We start from the raw sequence: 15,513 nt of genomic DNA on the forward strand, positions 1-15,513 counted from the left end.
TAGTCCATATTTTCCTTGGTTATGATCATTACATATGTAAACTAACATAATCATTTATTTTTGTTGGCTATGTGTACTTTAAATGTCTGTATCATCCTCAGAAATGACCTTTCAAACACCTCACTGGCAGACAGTTTTTGACTAAACAAATAATGTATGGCTAAAATAATGTAGCCATGTCACAGTTTGAGAGGATGTTTTTGTGATCTTACTTACATAGCTGTGTTTGTGGGACTGGGTGGGAGAAACTTGAAAGGCAGGAAGACCACAGCCGCTCAGCTGGATCTAAGTAAGTGTTTCTGAAGTTAACATGTATGGACCATGGTATGGACATGATTTATCTGATAACTAAACATTAGTTATCAGATAAATCATGTCCATACATGACCTTGTTGTGTTGAGTTAAACTTTTATTCTGAAAATCAACGGTTCCCAACTGGAGCAGGAAGGAGTGGACTGAGATGAAGCAGCAGGCTCATTGCTCAGAAATCAAAAGATTAAAAATAAAAGGCTCATAAGCCTGTACCACTCAAGAGTGTTCACAAAAGGGCATGTTTACCTTTATGTGGCATTGTCTTGTTTGTTATTTTCTTTATTTCAGTTTTCTTATGACAATTTCAACCTCTCAGCTATACACAGTTGGGAATTCTCATGGAGCTGACAGATCAGAAAAAGAATATTAAAATACATTTACATGGGTTTACATAGGGATCACCGCATCGCATTGGGAGGCAATTTATTTATATCTATATATCTATAATCATTTTATGAAAAAGGTAATGTGAAATTAATGTGTAATTCAAGGATTTTACAACATTTTGCGAACCTTAATGTTGTAAAATCATTAGGTTTAATTGTATACTATACATCTAAACATCTGACTAAGACCTCTGCCTTGTTGTCTCCTGTTAAATGCATGCATCAAAACTAAATCTCAGCAGCCAATCAGAATGCAGCGTGTCTGCGGCCTGCCTCACAGATGGTTCTTCTGTTTGTTGAAGTCCAGCCGTGACTTACTCCCATCATTCCTCTCATTCAGGATTATACCGAGCCCTGTCTCTCTAACCGCTGTACACACCTGAAGTTTCAGAATCCCACACAGTGTAACTGACGCCCCATGCTGTGCACACGTAATTGCAATCACACTTTTACAAAGTCAGACAGAAGCTGCACTCTGTAATGCACAGCAGTGAGCCACATAATCACATGCACTGTGTTTCACATTAAAGCACAGCCTGCTCATATTGTGGCTCCTGATTCACATCAAAACATGTAGAGTCAGGGTCTTCATTAAAGGATACATTCATTACAAGTTGCTTCTTAATTAACTCTAATCCCACACTGAATCACTGCTCCCTTTAATGTGACTGTAATGATCACTGTAGTGTGTAATGTGGTGCTTATTGTGTTCTCAGATCCCAGCAATAACTTGATTAGTATGATTACAGTGACAGTGAGGATGGCTGAATATAGAAAAATAGCACCCAATTATCCTTTAAGTTTCAAATGATTGCCTTGGTTTACTCTGTCAAAACCAATACTCCTTGCGACAGCTCACAGTATTTTTAATTGACATGTTTCTTAAAAAATAAAACAAATCATCAACAAACTCCAATACATCCAGAACTCCGCCGCCCGTCTACTCACCCACACCCAAATCCGTGACCACATCACCCCGTCCTCATCAAGCTCCACTGACTCCCCCAGAGAATTCAGTACAAGATCCTCCTCCTGACATACAAAGCCCTCCATAACCTGGCCCCATCCTACCTGACTGACCTGCTCCACAGACACACCCCCAACCGCTCCCTCCGCTCTGGTGCTGACAACCTCCTGTCCCCCCCCCCCCATCCGAACCTGACCAATCTCAGGTCCTGGGGCGACAGAGCCTTCTCCGTTGCTGCTCCCATCCTATGGAACTCACTCCATCAGAGACTCTTCCTCCCTAAAAAAATCACTCAAAACCCACCTGTTCAAGACTGCATTCAACCACTGACCCTGTTGGCACACAGCATCTGTAGCTTTCTTAGCAACCTGCACAAGGTAACATATTCGAGTTTAGATTTTAAAGCAATTTTTTTAAACAACAATGGCTGACAGCGGGGGAGAAATTGACTTGGTGAAACTAGCAAGCCTGTCGCAGCCGGGTAATGGGTTTGTCCACCACTTTCAATTCACTAACTACAGCGTTACCTTTCAGCCTCTGAGGAGCACTGCACACTGCTGGGAACGCCTGATATTCACAACTGATCCACTGTTTGGAGCCATAGAGGATTTGGAACTTGAGTTGTCTAACAAAGGCAGCAGCAAGACACAAAAGCACGGCTGGACTCTCACAAGCAACGGTGAGTAAGGGCTATAATGACCTTCATTTACATTCTTGATATTTTCTTGTCATTTTATAGTTGTATGTATAGTAAATATTGAGACAGTAGAGAGGATGGTGCAGCTGTGTCTGCAGTGAAAGGAGACTTGTTGAGTTGGATTTCTTGCTTTAGTAACGCCATTCATTCTGCTACATTAGATACCTGTCTGTTATGCAACGTCCTGTTATTTTGCGTTTCTGTATAATACTGAACGGGCTAGTTATAATGTTGATGTTTTTTTTTTAATGTTTTTTTTATTGAGTCAGGCACAATGAGTTTACATTTATACAGTCAATATTTTTATTTATTTTTCCCCTTTCCCCCCCTCCCGGTCCTAGCTAGTAAATTAAATAACTAACTAAAAAATAGATACCTGTATAGGTAAAAGTAAAGTAATATAGAAGATAATATTAAAAGAAAATGTATAGATAAGGGAATAAAGAATAGTAACAGTAATACTTGTACCCATATAGTCATATGTATACCCACATGTACACATGCACATACATACACGTACCTACATACATACATGTATACAAAGACAGAACAAATAAATAAAAATAAATACAAATTAATATAAAAAAAACAAACAGATAAAAAGAGACACAAGGAAGAAAAAAAAAACAAAACAAAAAAAACATACACATACATTCGTAGTTCCCCCTCTTTCTTCTTAATTTAATGTCTTAAGTTCAGCTATGTAGGCTATCATAGAGCCCCAGACAGATTCAAATAGTTTTGAGGAGCCTCTCAGGTTATATTTAATCTTCTCCAAGTTCAGGTACAACATTAAATCTTTAAGCCATAGAGATGCTTTAGGGCAGGGGTATGCAACCTTTTTGACCAAAAGAGCCATTTTGCTGCTTTTTCCAAAAACATTTTTTGTCTGGAGCCGCAAAACATATTTCATAGTTTTTTATTGTTATATCAGACAAAAACTACAGTTTTTTTGCATTTATTAGGCTATTTATTACATGATATAAAACTGTTAAACTCTAATAAGAAACAAAGAACTCTTATAAGGAGAATTAAAAAATAATACACAGGCCTACTTTAAAATAAATTAAACACAGCACTTGGGGAGTCCTCTGCACATTTGAAGGAAAAAAAAATTATTAAAATGGGCCCACTTTGAAATAAATAAAACATATAGCTGCACCCTAAAAAGAGTTAAAGGTAGGGTAGGTAAGAATGGAGAAACCAGCTCGAGTGCGCTAGAATTTGAAAGTACACAAATATGCCTCTTCCTTCAGACTTTCTTACAGAGTCCCTCCTCCAACACACACGACCGCGCACATGACCAATGAGGGCACGAGATAAGTTTGTGCACAGATGGAAGGCTGACAGGCAGGTAGGCCAGCGCCATATAGATAGAATGATAGACTATATCAGTCTATGGCGCTGAGGTAGGCCATCCAGTTATTTTAGCCAGGCCGGCTCAAATGATTGGTCGTGCTTTTTACAGCGCTACGGCTTCCAGAGATTAATTTTTGTATGTATTTATTGTCAAAGCATTTAATATATTCATTGATATCGGGACGTTAAGAGCATTCCATGGAATATAACAAAAAGTGTTTTCTGAAATAAATTACATACCCCATTGAATTATGACTGAAGATCGTCAGCTGTCTTCCTCTCCCTTGTTGTTCCTCGATGCATAAAGGCTTCACCACCGTTGACAACTTCTCTCTACATATCAAACATACCGGTAAACCAGCATCGTTTGCTGTGAAAGCATATAACTCTGTCCACACAGAATTAAATCCTGTGTTCCTTCCTTTTCTTTGATTTATCCATAGTTCGCTCATCGAGCCGGGGGTCAGGTTATTCGCCTCCAAGAAAAGGCGCTCGCGCGGGACCGTAGCAGGATGTGACGCATATTTTAGTTGACCTATTTTAAAACCGTTTTGTTTTTTATTTATGTGTCACAGTATCGCCTCAAAATACAAGATACGAAACATTTTCAACCATGCAACAAAATATAAATAGTCCTACAAATACTTTTATTTTATTTCCTTCTTATTTTTGTCTAAACTCAAGGGAGCCAGAGCAGAGGGCTTAAAGGGCCGCATGGGCCGCGGGTTGCCGACCCCTGCTTTAGGTGGTATAGAAGATTTCCATTCTAGGAGTATTCTTCTACGTGCTAAGATAGATGCAAAGGCTATACTGTCTTTAGTTTTCCTCTTCAACATTCGGTGGCCAGGTAGTACTCCAAAAATGGCAGTTTCTGCACATGATGTCAATACCACGTCCAAGGCCTCAGTAAGGTGTTTGAAAATGCTTGTCCAGTATCCTTGGACAAGACCAAAACATATGAGTCATGTTTGCTGGTGACATGTGGCATCTGTTACAGGTGTCCGTAATATTTGGGTATATTTTGGAGAGTTTAGAGTTGGTGTAATAGATACGGTGGACAACTTTTAGTTGTATAAGATTGAGCCTGGCACAGGACGTACTATTGTTCACTCTCGCTAATGCGCCATCCCTGACCTCATCATCTATAGCTTGGACTAGTTCCTCTTCCCAATCTTGTTTGATTTTACCAAGCGATGTTTCTGTGAGACGGGAGACGGAATTGTAAATTCTTGAAATCAGACCTTTTTCGATTGTTAGAGTGTCCAGAATTGAGTCAATTATTGAATCCGGAGGGATATTGGGGAAGGAAGGGTTGTTTAGTTTAACCCAGTTTCGGACCTGGAAGTAGCGAAATAGATGAGTGCTTGGAAGGCAACATTTGTCAGAGAGTTGGCTAAAGCTACCGAAAACATTGTTAATGTAAAGGTCCCTTACTCTGATAAGACCTAATCTCTGTTTGTTTTTTTTACGAAAAAGTGATTTTGGTAGGAAGACTGGCAGACATTGAAAGAGGTACAGAAAGCGAGGGAGAACGTTCATTTTGATACAGTTTACCCTCCCAGCGATAGTTAAATGTAAATTATTCCACCTTTCCAAATCATATTTGAGCTTGTCAATTAGTGGTGGAACGTTATCTTTGTAAAGGTCTGAGAGTTTTCCACTTATATTCACGCCTAAATACTTAAAATTACTCCTAGACATCTTGAGGAGTAATTCAAAAAGTAATCTTTTTCATTTTGTTTTGCCTTGCAGAGTAAGAGATAGTCTCTCCTCGGATCACAGCTTTTAACGTCTCCCACAAAAGAGATGGTGATATCCCATCCGACATATTGGTTATAAGGAAATCATCAATAGCTTTAGAGATTGTTTGACAGAATCGATCATTGTTTAATAGTATACAATTCAGTCAGGGGACGTGTCTTTTGTAACAGTGTGAATGAGAGGTCAAGTAACAATGGGGCGTGGTCGGATATCACTATGGGTCTATCAGGGATCTGAAGGGCCTGGTCATTTACGGGGAAACACTCACTCTTTGAAAAGTTTAGCTTGTACCCTGAGAAGGTTCCGAATCGGGTTAACAGATCTATTATCTGAGGAATGGTAGATATAGGGTTAGAAATGAACAATAGTAAATCGTTAGCGTATAACGAGAGTATGTGTTCAGAGCCATATCTGGTAATTCCTTGTGTAAAGCTGGCCGATTTAAGCGCAATTGATAGGGGTTCGATTGCCATAGCGAATAGTAACAGGCTTAGAGGGCAACCCTGGCGAGTACCTCTACCTAGTGTAAAATATTGAGAACTTATCCCGTTAGTACTCACTGAAGCCTTGGGTGAAGAGTATAACAATGCTATCCACGACACAAATTTGGATCCGAGGCAGAACCTCTTAAGGACCTCAAATAGAAAGCCCCACTCCACCCTGTCGAATGCTTTCTCTGCATCCAATGAGACCACCACCTTTGGTGTCTCCTTGGATGCAGGATAGAGGAGGATGTTGAGAAGGCGACGGATGTTGGAGAAGGAGTATCGGCCTTTCATAAACCCAGTTTGGTCTAATGATATGATGTTTGGCGTGACTGATTCAAGGCGTATGGCTAGTATTTTAGCCAGGATCTTATAGTCTGCATTCAGAAGGGAGATGGGGCGATAGGAGCTACATTCAGAATTATCCTTGCCTGGTTTTAATAATACAATTACTACCGCCTCAGTCAGAGTTTGTGGCAACGTTCCCCGGTCCAGAGAGTCCTCGAACATTCTCAAAAGAAGGGGGTCAATTTATCAATAAATTGTTTATAAAACTCAATTGGATAACCGTCTGGGCCCGGGGACTTGCCACTCTGGATCAACCTGATCTAATCAGCTATTTCACTAGGCTTTAGAGGTTGATCCAACTCACCCTCCTGAGCAGGTGTTATGGATGGAAATTCCAGATCATCCAAGAATTTAGTTCTGTCCGCATTTTCGACAGGGGCTTGTGAGGCATATAGTCCAGAGTAAAAGGTTTTAAAGGTGTCGTTGATAACAGATGGGATTGTTGTGAGTTCACGAGTAGGGGTCCGTATGTGTTTAATTTGTTGGGAAACCGACTGGCTCTTAATTTGGTGTGCTAGGAGACGACCCGCCTTCTCCCCATGTTCATACTGAAACCCACGCGATCTTAAGAGCAATTTCTCAGTCTCTTGCGTTGAAAGTAAATTGTATTCCATCTGAAGATTTTGCCTTTCCCTATCTAGTTCAGGGGATGGACATGTTGAGAGTTGGCTATCTAGTTTTGCTATACTGCCCAAAAGTTCTAACTGTTTTTGCTTTTTCATTTTGTTTTGCCTTGCAGAGTAAGAGATAGTCTCTCCTCGGATCACAGCTTTTAACGTCTCCCACAAAAGAGATGGTGATATCCCATCAGACATATTGATTATAAGGAAATCATCAATAGCTTTAGAGATTGTTTCACAGAATCGATCATCGTTTAATAGTGTACAATTCAGTCGCCAGGGGGGACGTGTCTTTTGTAACATGTGAATGAGAGGTCAAGTAACAATGGGGCGTGGTCGGATATCACTATGGGTGAGTATTCTATGTTCTATCTATAATGTTGATGTTTTCATGTGTTTTATTGTTCAGGGTTTATTTACATTTTACAGAATTTCAGCGAACGTGTCACTGTTTTGATAGACAGTTCTTGTGAGGTGAGTGAGGTTAGCCCAAGTCTGAAGTTGAAACCAACAAGTCCCACATTAAGGTCCAAGTCAAGATCCATTTTAACTCCTAGATTGTGTTTCCTTATCATAGGTACTGTAGGTATATACATAATTATTCGACCCTAACAAATGCAAACAGAAATGTTAGGACTAATAGTTAGACATTTTACAGAAATAATGCTTGCCATGACAGATGGTCAGGGTTAAACATGAATTATTATGACTTAATGTTTAAAATAACCTTATGATATTTATGAAAAACTTCCATCATCAGCTCAACAGAGCAAGATGCTACATTTAAGCATGCGCACAGGCACTCGATTACAGTGTTTTCATAAACATCATGCAATCTGAATTTATCATAAGTAGTACAGTATGTCATCCCCCCAGTGTTTCCCCTAGGATGGAGTCATAGCAGCGGTGCTAAGGCACGTGGGCCCAGCATAATGTGAGCACGGAGCGCGTGGAATTTTTTAGTGTGTGCACGTGCAAAGTGCGCCCCGCCAACTTGTTTCTATGTGTCTGCCAGCACAATAAAGGCTCTAGTACCAGGGCCGGTTCTAGACAATTTGCTGCCCTAGGCGAGATTTTATAAAGAATAAATGAAAAATCTCTACAAAAGACAAATACACTACAAAAACAGAAACGTATTGACATAGGTAATATACGTCAAAATGGCTTCAAATGTATTCAGTATTGTATGAACATGTTTGAAATGGGGGGTGGACGTCACATCCTCTAGGGGGGTCCGGGGGTATGCCCCCCGGGAAGATTTTTCTTTTGAACATTTTAAAGTAAAATGCAAAAACAGAAACGTATTGACATAGGTAAACACTGATCACCCCCTCTGTGTTGTTCATAGGTCATTCTTTAAAACATGTTTTTTAGGAAGTCTGACATGTAGAGCACAGTTTGTTGTTGACCCCAGCCAGGTGTTCTGACCTGAGACACATCTGTCAGTCAGCTGCTCTGCATCCACAGACTCACATTGGCCTCTTACTTGTGAATAGTGTTTGGCTGCCATGAGATTGAGTAAGTATAAGACAGGAAATGTAGACTTTACAATATGACTCAACGTCATGTCATAAGGCACAAGCACACACCTCTGATTCCCAGGAAGTGTCAGTGCAGAGTCCTTTCATATTACAAAACTGCCTTTTCTTTGGTACAAGGAGCTGATTAAATGTCAGACTTTAAAAAGAAACACAGCCCTGTGCAGTGTGTAGGACAGTGTGTATTTTTGCCATAGACGTGCTTCTAGTAGACTGTGTTGTGCTTTAAGTGGCCCAATGTTGCCATCCTAACATCTAAATGTCCCCATGTGACACCACAGGGACATTTGATAGTGTGCTTGTTAAAGCTTGGTTTCAGATTACTCTGTGGTGCCTGTAGCTTTATAACATTTGATGATTACATGCTCTTTCTCCAGCTCTAATGATCGAATGGGTGCGATTGCTTGAGGTGCCCTTTTTAGTTGTATTTAAAAACGAACTGTTCTAACTGCCCACTGCAATGTTTGAGGAACTTGATGTGCGAGAGAGACATTATTTTTACCCAGCGAAAGACAGTCACTACTATTTTTACCTTTAAAAGGACAAGAGAATAGGATGTTATGACCTTGTAAATCAGGATAAGAGGCTGCTCTGCTGCTGTGTGTATGAGAGACTGCTATAATCATTTTATATAATTAAATAATTTATTGTTCATGACTGCGAAGATGGTTTCTGTGTCAGTGCTTCATCTTGGTTACTGTGTGCATGTATGATGCATGTCTGACTGTACCACTGACCAGATGGAAGTTGATTTAGAGAAGTGATGATTCTCCTCTGTGAGCTCTGACAGTGAATCACCCACTGTGTGTTGAACTCTCTGCAGCTCAGAAGGTGGATGTGTGACCATCATGGACTCCGCACAGCACACAGTCAGGGTGCAGCAGTGTGCGGGTGTGGTGCTGTAGTCTCTCAATAGGGGGAGCACTCGGTCTGCTGCTCAGATCACACACTTCCTATTAGGACAGATCAGTTCACAGAAAGGAGTCCAAAATAAAATTCAAAAATAAAGAAAAGATTACAAAACAACTTCTGCACACATTCTGCCTGCTAGTATGTACTCACAAAGTTCAGGTATATGAACACGCTTCTCAGTTCAACATGAGAAACACACAGTTAATGTGGTTAAGGCATTAATAACTCATCCGTCTTAAACCACATCAGAATCATCCGTTGTTTTAAAAATCCGAATAAATTAAGAATTCCTTTTAAGTAAATAGTTCCACTATAGCTGCAACTAGGGCCCATTTCTCCCTTTGTAATGTACCAATTATAAATAATACATTAATATTCAAACAACTATGGCTTTGATGTCATGTGCAATTGCTTGATTGCTGGAATATTCATATTCTAAAATACAGACAGAGATGTGGAGTCGTGTCTGCAAAAGGAAAATGGCTCAATTGGATTCTCTGATTAAATTCACGAGTATAAACCCTGCTGTATGTAAATGACTCCTTTGGTAGTCTATTCTCAGACTACTTTTAGTAATACTGTCTGCTTTTAATGCCGTTGTATTATTCATGTTGTAATATTTTATCTCCAATTTAGTAGGCTGCAGTATTGGGCTTGTTTTCCAACCTCATAAGACTATTCCTGTGAACTAAAACTCATTCAAATGACATGCACATTTATATTTGGATGTTAGTTCTTCCAGAGCAGTGAGTGCACCTCTGTGAATGATAGGTACAGACCATAGACTGCACACAGACCTGTGTGGCCCTACATGTGTCCATCCGTCCATGTCACACTGTCACAGATATCTAATAAAGACCTTAGTTGACACATTTAGTTATTCAGTGTTTGATATAGGGTAAGGAACACTGACATTGAGTGGACTTACATTGGGTCTGAAAGGGTTTTCTTGTAATTGTTTTGTAATAAGCACAGCATTATGGTTAACATCATTTAGTCTATTTGCTTCTTGTTATGAGTCAGACTCTGGTTAGGACGTGTGCCGCTAGGGGTCGCATGAGCTCTGCATATGCCCCTCTCCCTGCATGCCTCCCTGTCCCGCTGCTGCGGCTGGAGGTGAGTTAATAACGTTTCAACTACTGGGTGTAATGATAACGCACATCCTTAAGAGCAGCACGTGGATGGCCGATGATTCCCTGCATACACTTCACAACATTTGCATGCATTAACCGAGCAAGTCCTCCTCACTCTGAGCACGCAAAGGTTCAACTGGTGCGCTTTAAATTACGCATAGGTGGGATTGGATTGGGAGTTAGCAGCCGATGGGTTAAAGTCATATCTATCCAGCCTTGTCTTTCTCTGTCCCTCTTCGCTTTTGCGTCAGGTATTCTAAAGGGAAGAGAATGGGAGGTAGAGCGAGGTAAGAGACACATACAGAGAGAGTAGCCTATGGGCTGAGCGGGCACTGACAGGCAGCCCCGTTATCCAATCAGGGAGCTCTCAGCGTGACTTAAACCCGCGGGGGCTGAGAGGGGGAGGTGCGATGCAGGGGGAAAAGCAAATAGTTGAGTGAACAGCGTCAGTACAGAGTGGAGTGGAGGGGACGCAGTGAGGGCGCAGGGTGCCAAAGACACAGAGCCAGAACGCAAGAGGACAACACTGACTTTTATTTCTAAATAGGGATGATAATAATAGAATAGAAAACGTTTCTCCTTTTTTTTTTATAAATGGATATTTATTTTCTCTTTTTCCAAGCAGCACTGCGCCTCATCGTAATGCGCGCTGGAGCTTCTCCGGGACACATCTGAAAAAACAAGGCAACGGGAGAGAATAGAAAAGAGCTTTTGCTGTTATAAAAACTGCTTTAATAAACCAAAATGTCTCTCTTTTAATGGGGCACATTTCTCCGGACGCCTTACGCTTTTTTTGAGACTTTTACGCAATTTGGAGACTTTATCTCCCGACTAAAATGGTTGATGGAAATGGAAATGTTGTCCAATAACAGAAGATAATAAGGTTTATAATATTTTTTACCCAAGTGCACTTGTTTTTCCGGCGATGATTGTGCTTTTGGTTGTCCTGTGCATCACGGATGGAGTGCTCGCTCAGATACGCTACTCTGTGCCGGAGGAGGCGGACCATGGCATTTTGGTGGGGAATATTGCCGAGGACCTGGGACTGGACCTTACCAAACTGGCATCCCGCCGCTTCCAGGTGGTGCCCAGCTCTCGGACACCGTACCTGGAAGTGAACCTAGAGAACGGCGTCCTGTTCGTTAACGAAAAGATCGACCGGGAACAGATCTGCAAGCAGAGCGCGAGCTGCCAGCTCAACATGGAGGTGTTCTTGGAGAACCCGCTTGAGCTGTTTCGGGTCGAAATTGAGGTGGTAGACATTAACGACAACCCGCCCAGCTTCCCGGAGACAGACATCACGGTGGAGATCTCAGAAAGCGCCGTCCCGGGCACCCGGTTCCCTCTGGAGAGCGCATTCGACCCGGACGTGGGCTCTAACGCTTTACGAACGTATGATATCACCACTAACAACTACTTTTATTTGGATGTGCAGACCCAAACCGACGGAAACAAGTTCGCAGAGCTGGTCCTGGAAAAGCCTCTGGACCGGGAGCAGCAGGCAGCGCACAGGTACGTGCTGACCGCGGTGGACGGCGGCCAGCCTCCCCGAACTGGCACCGCGCTGCTGGTGGTTAAAGTGCTGGACTCTAATGATAACGTGCCGGTGTTTGACCAGCCCGTTTACACGGTGAGCCTCTCGGAGAACGCACCGGTGGGCATGCTAGTTATACAGCTGAACGCCACCGACATGGATGAAGGACTAAACGGGGATATAGTTTATTCCTTCAGTAACCACATATCCAACCGCGTAAAGGACCTTTTCAGCATAGACCCGCGCACCGGGCGCATCGAGGTGCGCGGAGAGGTGGATTTTGAGGAGAGCAGCTTGTATCAGATCTTTGTCCAGGCCAAGGACCTGGGACCAAACGCCGTGGCCGCGCACTGCAAAGTGCTGGTCAAAGTCACCGATTTAAACGACAATGCTCCGGAGATCACCTTCAGCACTGTCACCGAGTCTGTGAGCGAAAAGGCGGCTCCGGGCACCGTCATCGCGCTGCTCAGTGTGACGGACCTGGACGCAGAGGAAAACGGACAGATCCACGTGGAGATCATCGGTGATGTTCCGTTTAAATTAAAAACATCCTTCAGGAATTATTTCACTATAGTGACTGACGGTCCGTTGAACCGGGAGCAGGCAGACTCTTACTCCATTACTGTGGTGGCGCGGGATAAAGGGACGCCCTCTCTTGCCACCAGTAAATCCATCCGAGTCCAGGTGTCAGATGAGAACGACAACCTGCCGACCTTTACGCAGCCCATATATGATGTGTATGTGACCGAGAATAACGTGCCGGGGGCCTACATCCACGCTGTGACGGCCCTGGACCCGGACATCGGGCTGAACGCGCTCATCAGCTACTCCATATTAGAGTGTGACATCCAGGGCATGTCAGTGAAAACGTATGTGTCTATCAATGAGGAGACGGGCTATCTGTATGCGCTCAGGTCCTTCGATTACGAGCAGCTGAAGGATTTCACATTCATGGTGCAGGCCAAAGACGCAGGCACCCCGGAGCTGTCCACTAACTCCACAGTCAAAGTCATCATCGTGGACCAGAATGACAATGCCCCCCTGGTGCTGGCTCCCTTGGGGAAGAACGGCACAGCCAAAGAGCCTCTGCCGCGCACCGCTGAACCGGGCTACCTGGTGACCCGCATTGTGGCCATGGATGCTGATGACGGAGAGAATGCCCGTTTATCCTACAGCATCCAGAGGGGGAACGAAAATGGTATGTTCCGGATGGACTGGAGGACAGGTGAGCTCCGTACGGCTAGGCGGGTGTCTGCCAAGCGAGACCCCCACCAGCTGTACGACCTGCTGATCGAGGTGCGGGACCACGGCCAGCCGCCGTTGTCCTCCAGCGCCAGCGTGCTGGTGATGTTGGTGGACAGCGTGGCTGAAGGCCGCGGCGTAGGGAACAGGGGGGGCACAGCCAAGGCCAAAGAGGGGACCCTGGATCTCACCCTCATCCTCATCATCGCCCTGGGCTCCGTCTCTTTCATATTCCTGCTGGTCATGATCGTGCTGGCCGTGCGCTGCCAGAAGGATAAAAAGCTCAACATCTACAGTTGCCTGACCAGCGAGTGCTGCCTGGGATGCAGCTCGTGCTGCTCCCGGCAGGCCCGGGCCCGCAAGAAAAAGCTCACCAAGTCAGATATCATGCTGGTGCAAAGCGCCGGTAACGTCAGCGGGGCCGGTACGGCTCAAGTCCCCGTGGAGGAGTCAGGTAGCTTCGGCTCTCACCATCAAAATCAGAACTATTGCTACCAGGTATGTCTGACTCCAGAGTCTGCCAAAACCGACCTCATGTTCCTAAAGCCGTGTAGTCCGTCTAGGAGCACCGACACCGAACACAACCCGTGCGGGGCCGTAGTGACAGGGTTTACAGACCAGCAACCCGACATCATATCAAATGGCAGCATTTTATCAAACGAGGTAAGAGTTTAAACACACACACACACACAGAGAGAGAGAGAGAGAGAGAGAGAGAGAGAGAGAGAGAGAGAGAGAGAGAGAGAGAGAGAGAGAGAGAGAGAGAGAGAGAGAGAGAGAGAGAGAGAGAGAGAGAGAGAGAGAGAGAGAGAGAGAGAGAGAGAATTCAGAGACCCTCAGCATGTCCAGACCGTTATTCACATCATGAATCATGAAACCTGCCTGTTTTAAACAGTTTGAAATCACACATATTGGATAGGAAATATTTTTCATACAGAAGCCTAGAAGCCCTACCTCAGCTCAGCGGGATGTCAGGTCTAGAAATGGCTGTTATTGAGAGCTGATAAACAGCATGTGGCGGCATCCTCTGACTTATTTGAGGAAAGGCTTCACAGTAGCACACTGACAGTAGACATTCTCCTTCAGCAGTGCTCAGCGCCCTGAAACAGCACTGCATGTTTACAGCTCTCCCAACTCTTTGAATTTATAACACTGTTTAATCCATGGTTGCCCCCATCACCAGATGTGAGTAATATGTGTAATGCTTGTACACAGCGCATGCTAATTCACAGTTTACATCAGTAGTGCACTGTGTGTTTTGCATCACTTCGGTTTGGGTGGTGGTGATGGTGTTACACATGGGGCCCGAGCACACACACTGATATGTTCCTCTTTTCTTTCAGACCAAACACCAGCGAGCTGAACTCAGCTACCTGGTTGACAGGCCGAGACGCGTCAACAGGTACATATGCTGCTCACCTGTCACCTTAACACTTCATCGTTTCAGAACCAGAGCTAGGAGAAGTACTTACATATTGTACTTGAGTAAAAGTAGAAGTACTCAGATATTGTACTTGAGTACAAGTAGAAGTACCAGAGTGTAGGAATACTCTGTTACAGTAAAAGTCCTGCATTCAAAATGTTACTCAAGTAAAAGTAGAAAAGTATTATCATCAAAATATAGTTAAAATAGCAACAGTACAGTAAGTAAGCTGTGTGAGGCTTTAATGGAACATTCTCTTTGGTTTCAGTTCGGCCTTCCAGGAGGCAGACCTGGTCAGCTCCAAAGACAGCGGCCACGGAGACAGTGAGCAGGGGGACAGCGACCACGACGCCACCAACCGAGGACATTCCTCCGGTAAGAAGCGCTCTGCTGCAGGTGTGTGACCTGCCTCTTCCTTCACTGTGCTTAACTTGATTGAAGCTGTGTGTTCAAAGGGTAAATCGATGAAGCACTAGAGTAGGCTTTGATGATTAGCAAACGGCTGTGGCTCTAGGAGCAGGTTGTCTCTCCGCGGCTGTATACTGGACTCTTCTGCTCAGATGGAGCACATTGTGTAGGCTGGAGAAAAAAAACAGGCCCATTTTAATTAGAGCCAGCGTACCACAGGACTGGAGTCAGCAGCATCCAGGCATTTCACTGCGTCCGAGCTTTAATGCTGATGATGCGGTACTCTGAGACATTCTGATTTCTCTCTTTTGACACTGTGGTGTGTGGTTGTTAAAGAAAAAGAAAAAAAGCTTATGATGGCTGGGAGCCTGTGAGCCCTGGATGGAA

The 15,513-nt window shown here is 43.6% G+C and overlaps 1 protein-coding gene across 5 annotated transcripts in view; it reads left to right on the forward strand.

The window, feature by feature from the left end:
- Positions 1-10,967: 10,967 nt before the first annotated feature.
- Positions 10,968-15,513, forward strand: part of pcdh10b (protocadherin 10b) — a 46,469-nt gene continuing 41,923 nt past the window's right edge. For 2 of the 5 annotated variants that reach the window (XM_034222805.1, XM_034222807.1), the window contains exons 1-3: positions 10,968-13,958; positions 14,639-14,697; positions 14,987-15,114. In XM_034222805.1, the coding sequence (XP_034078696.1) occupies positions 11,445-13,958; positions 14,639-14,697; positions 14,987-15,114 (2,701 nt within the window). In that variant the 5' untranslated portion in view covers positions 10,968-11,444. The remainder of the gene's footprint in view (positions 13,959-14,638; positions 14,698-14,986; positions 15,115-15,513) is intronic. The other 3 variants (XM_034222806.1, XM_034222808.1, XM_034222809.1) reach the window with 2 other exon arrangements.

This window comes from Gymnodraco acuticeps, unplaced genomic scaffold, assembly GCF_902827175.1.
Source record: "Gymnodraco acuticeps unplaced genomic scaffold, fGymAcu1.1, whole genome shotgun sequence".
NCBI lineage: Eukaryota > Metazoa > Chordata > Actinopteri > Perciformes > Bathydraconidae > Gymnodraco > Gymnodraco acuticeps.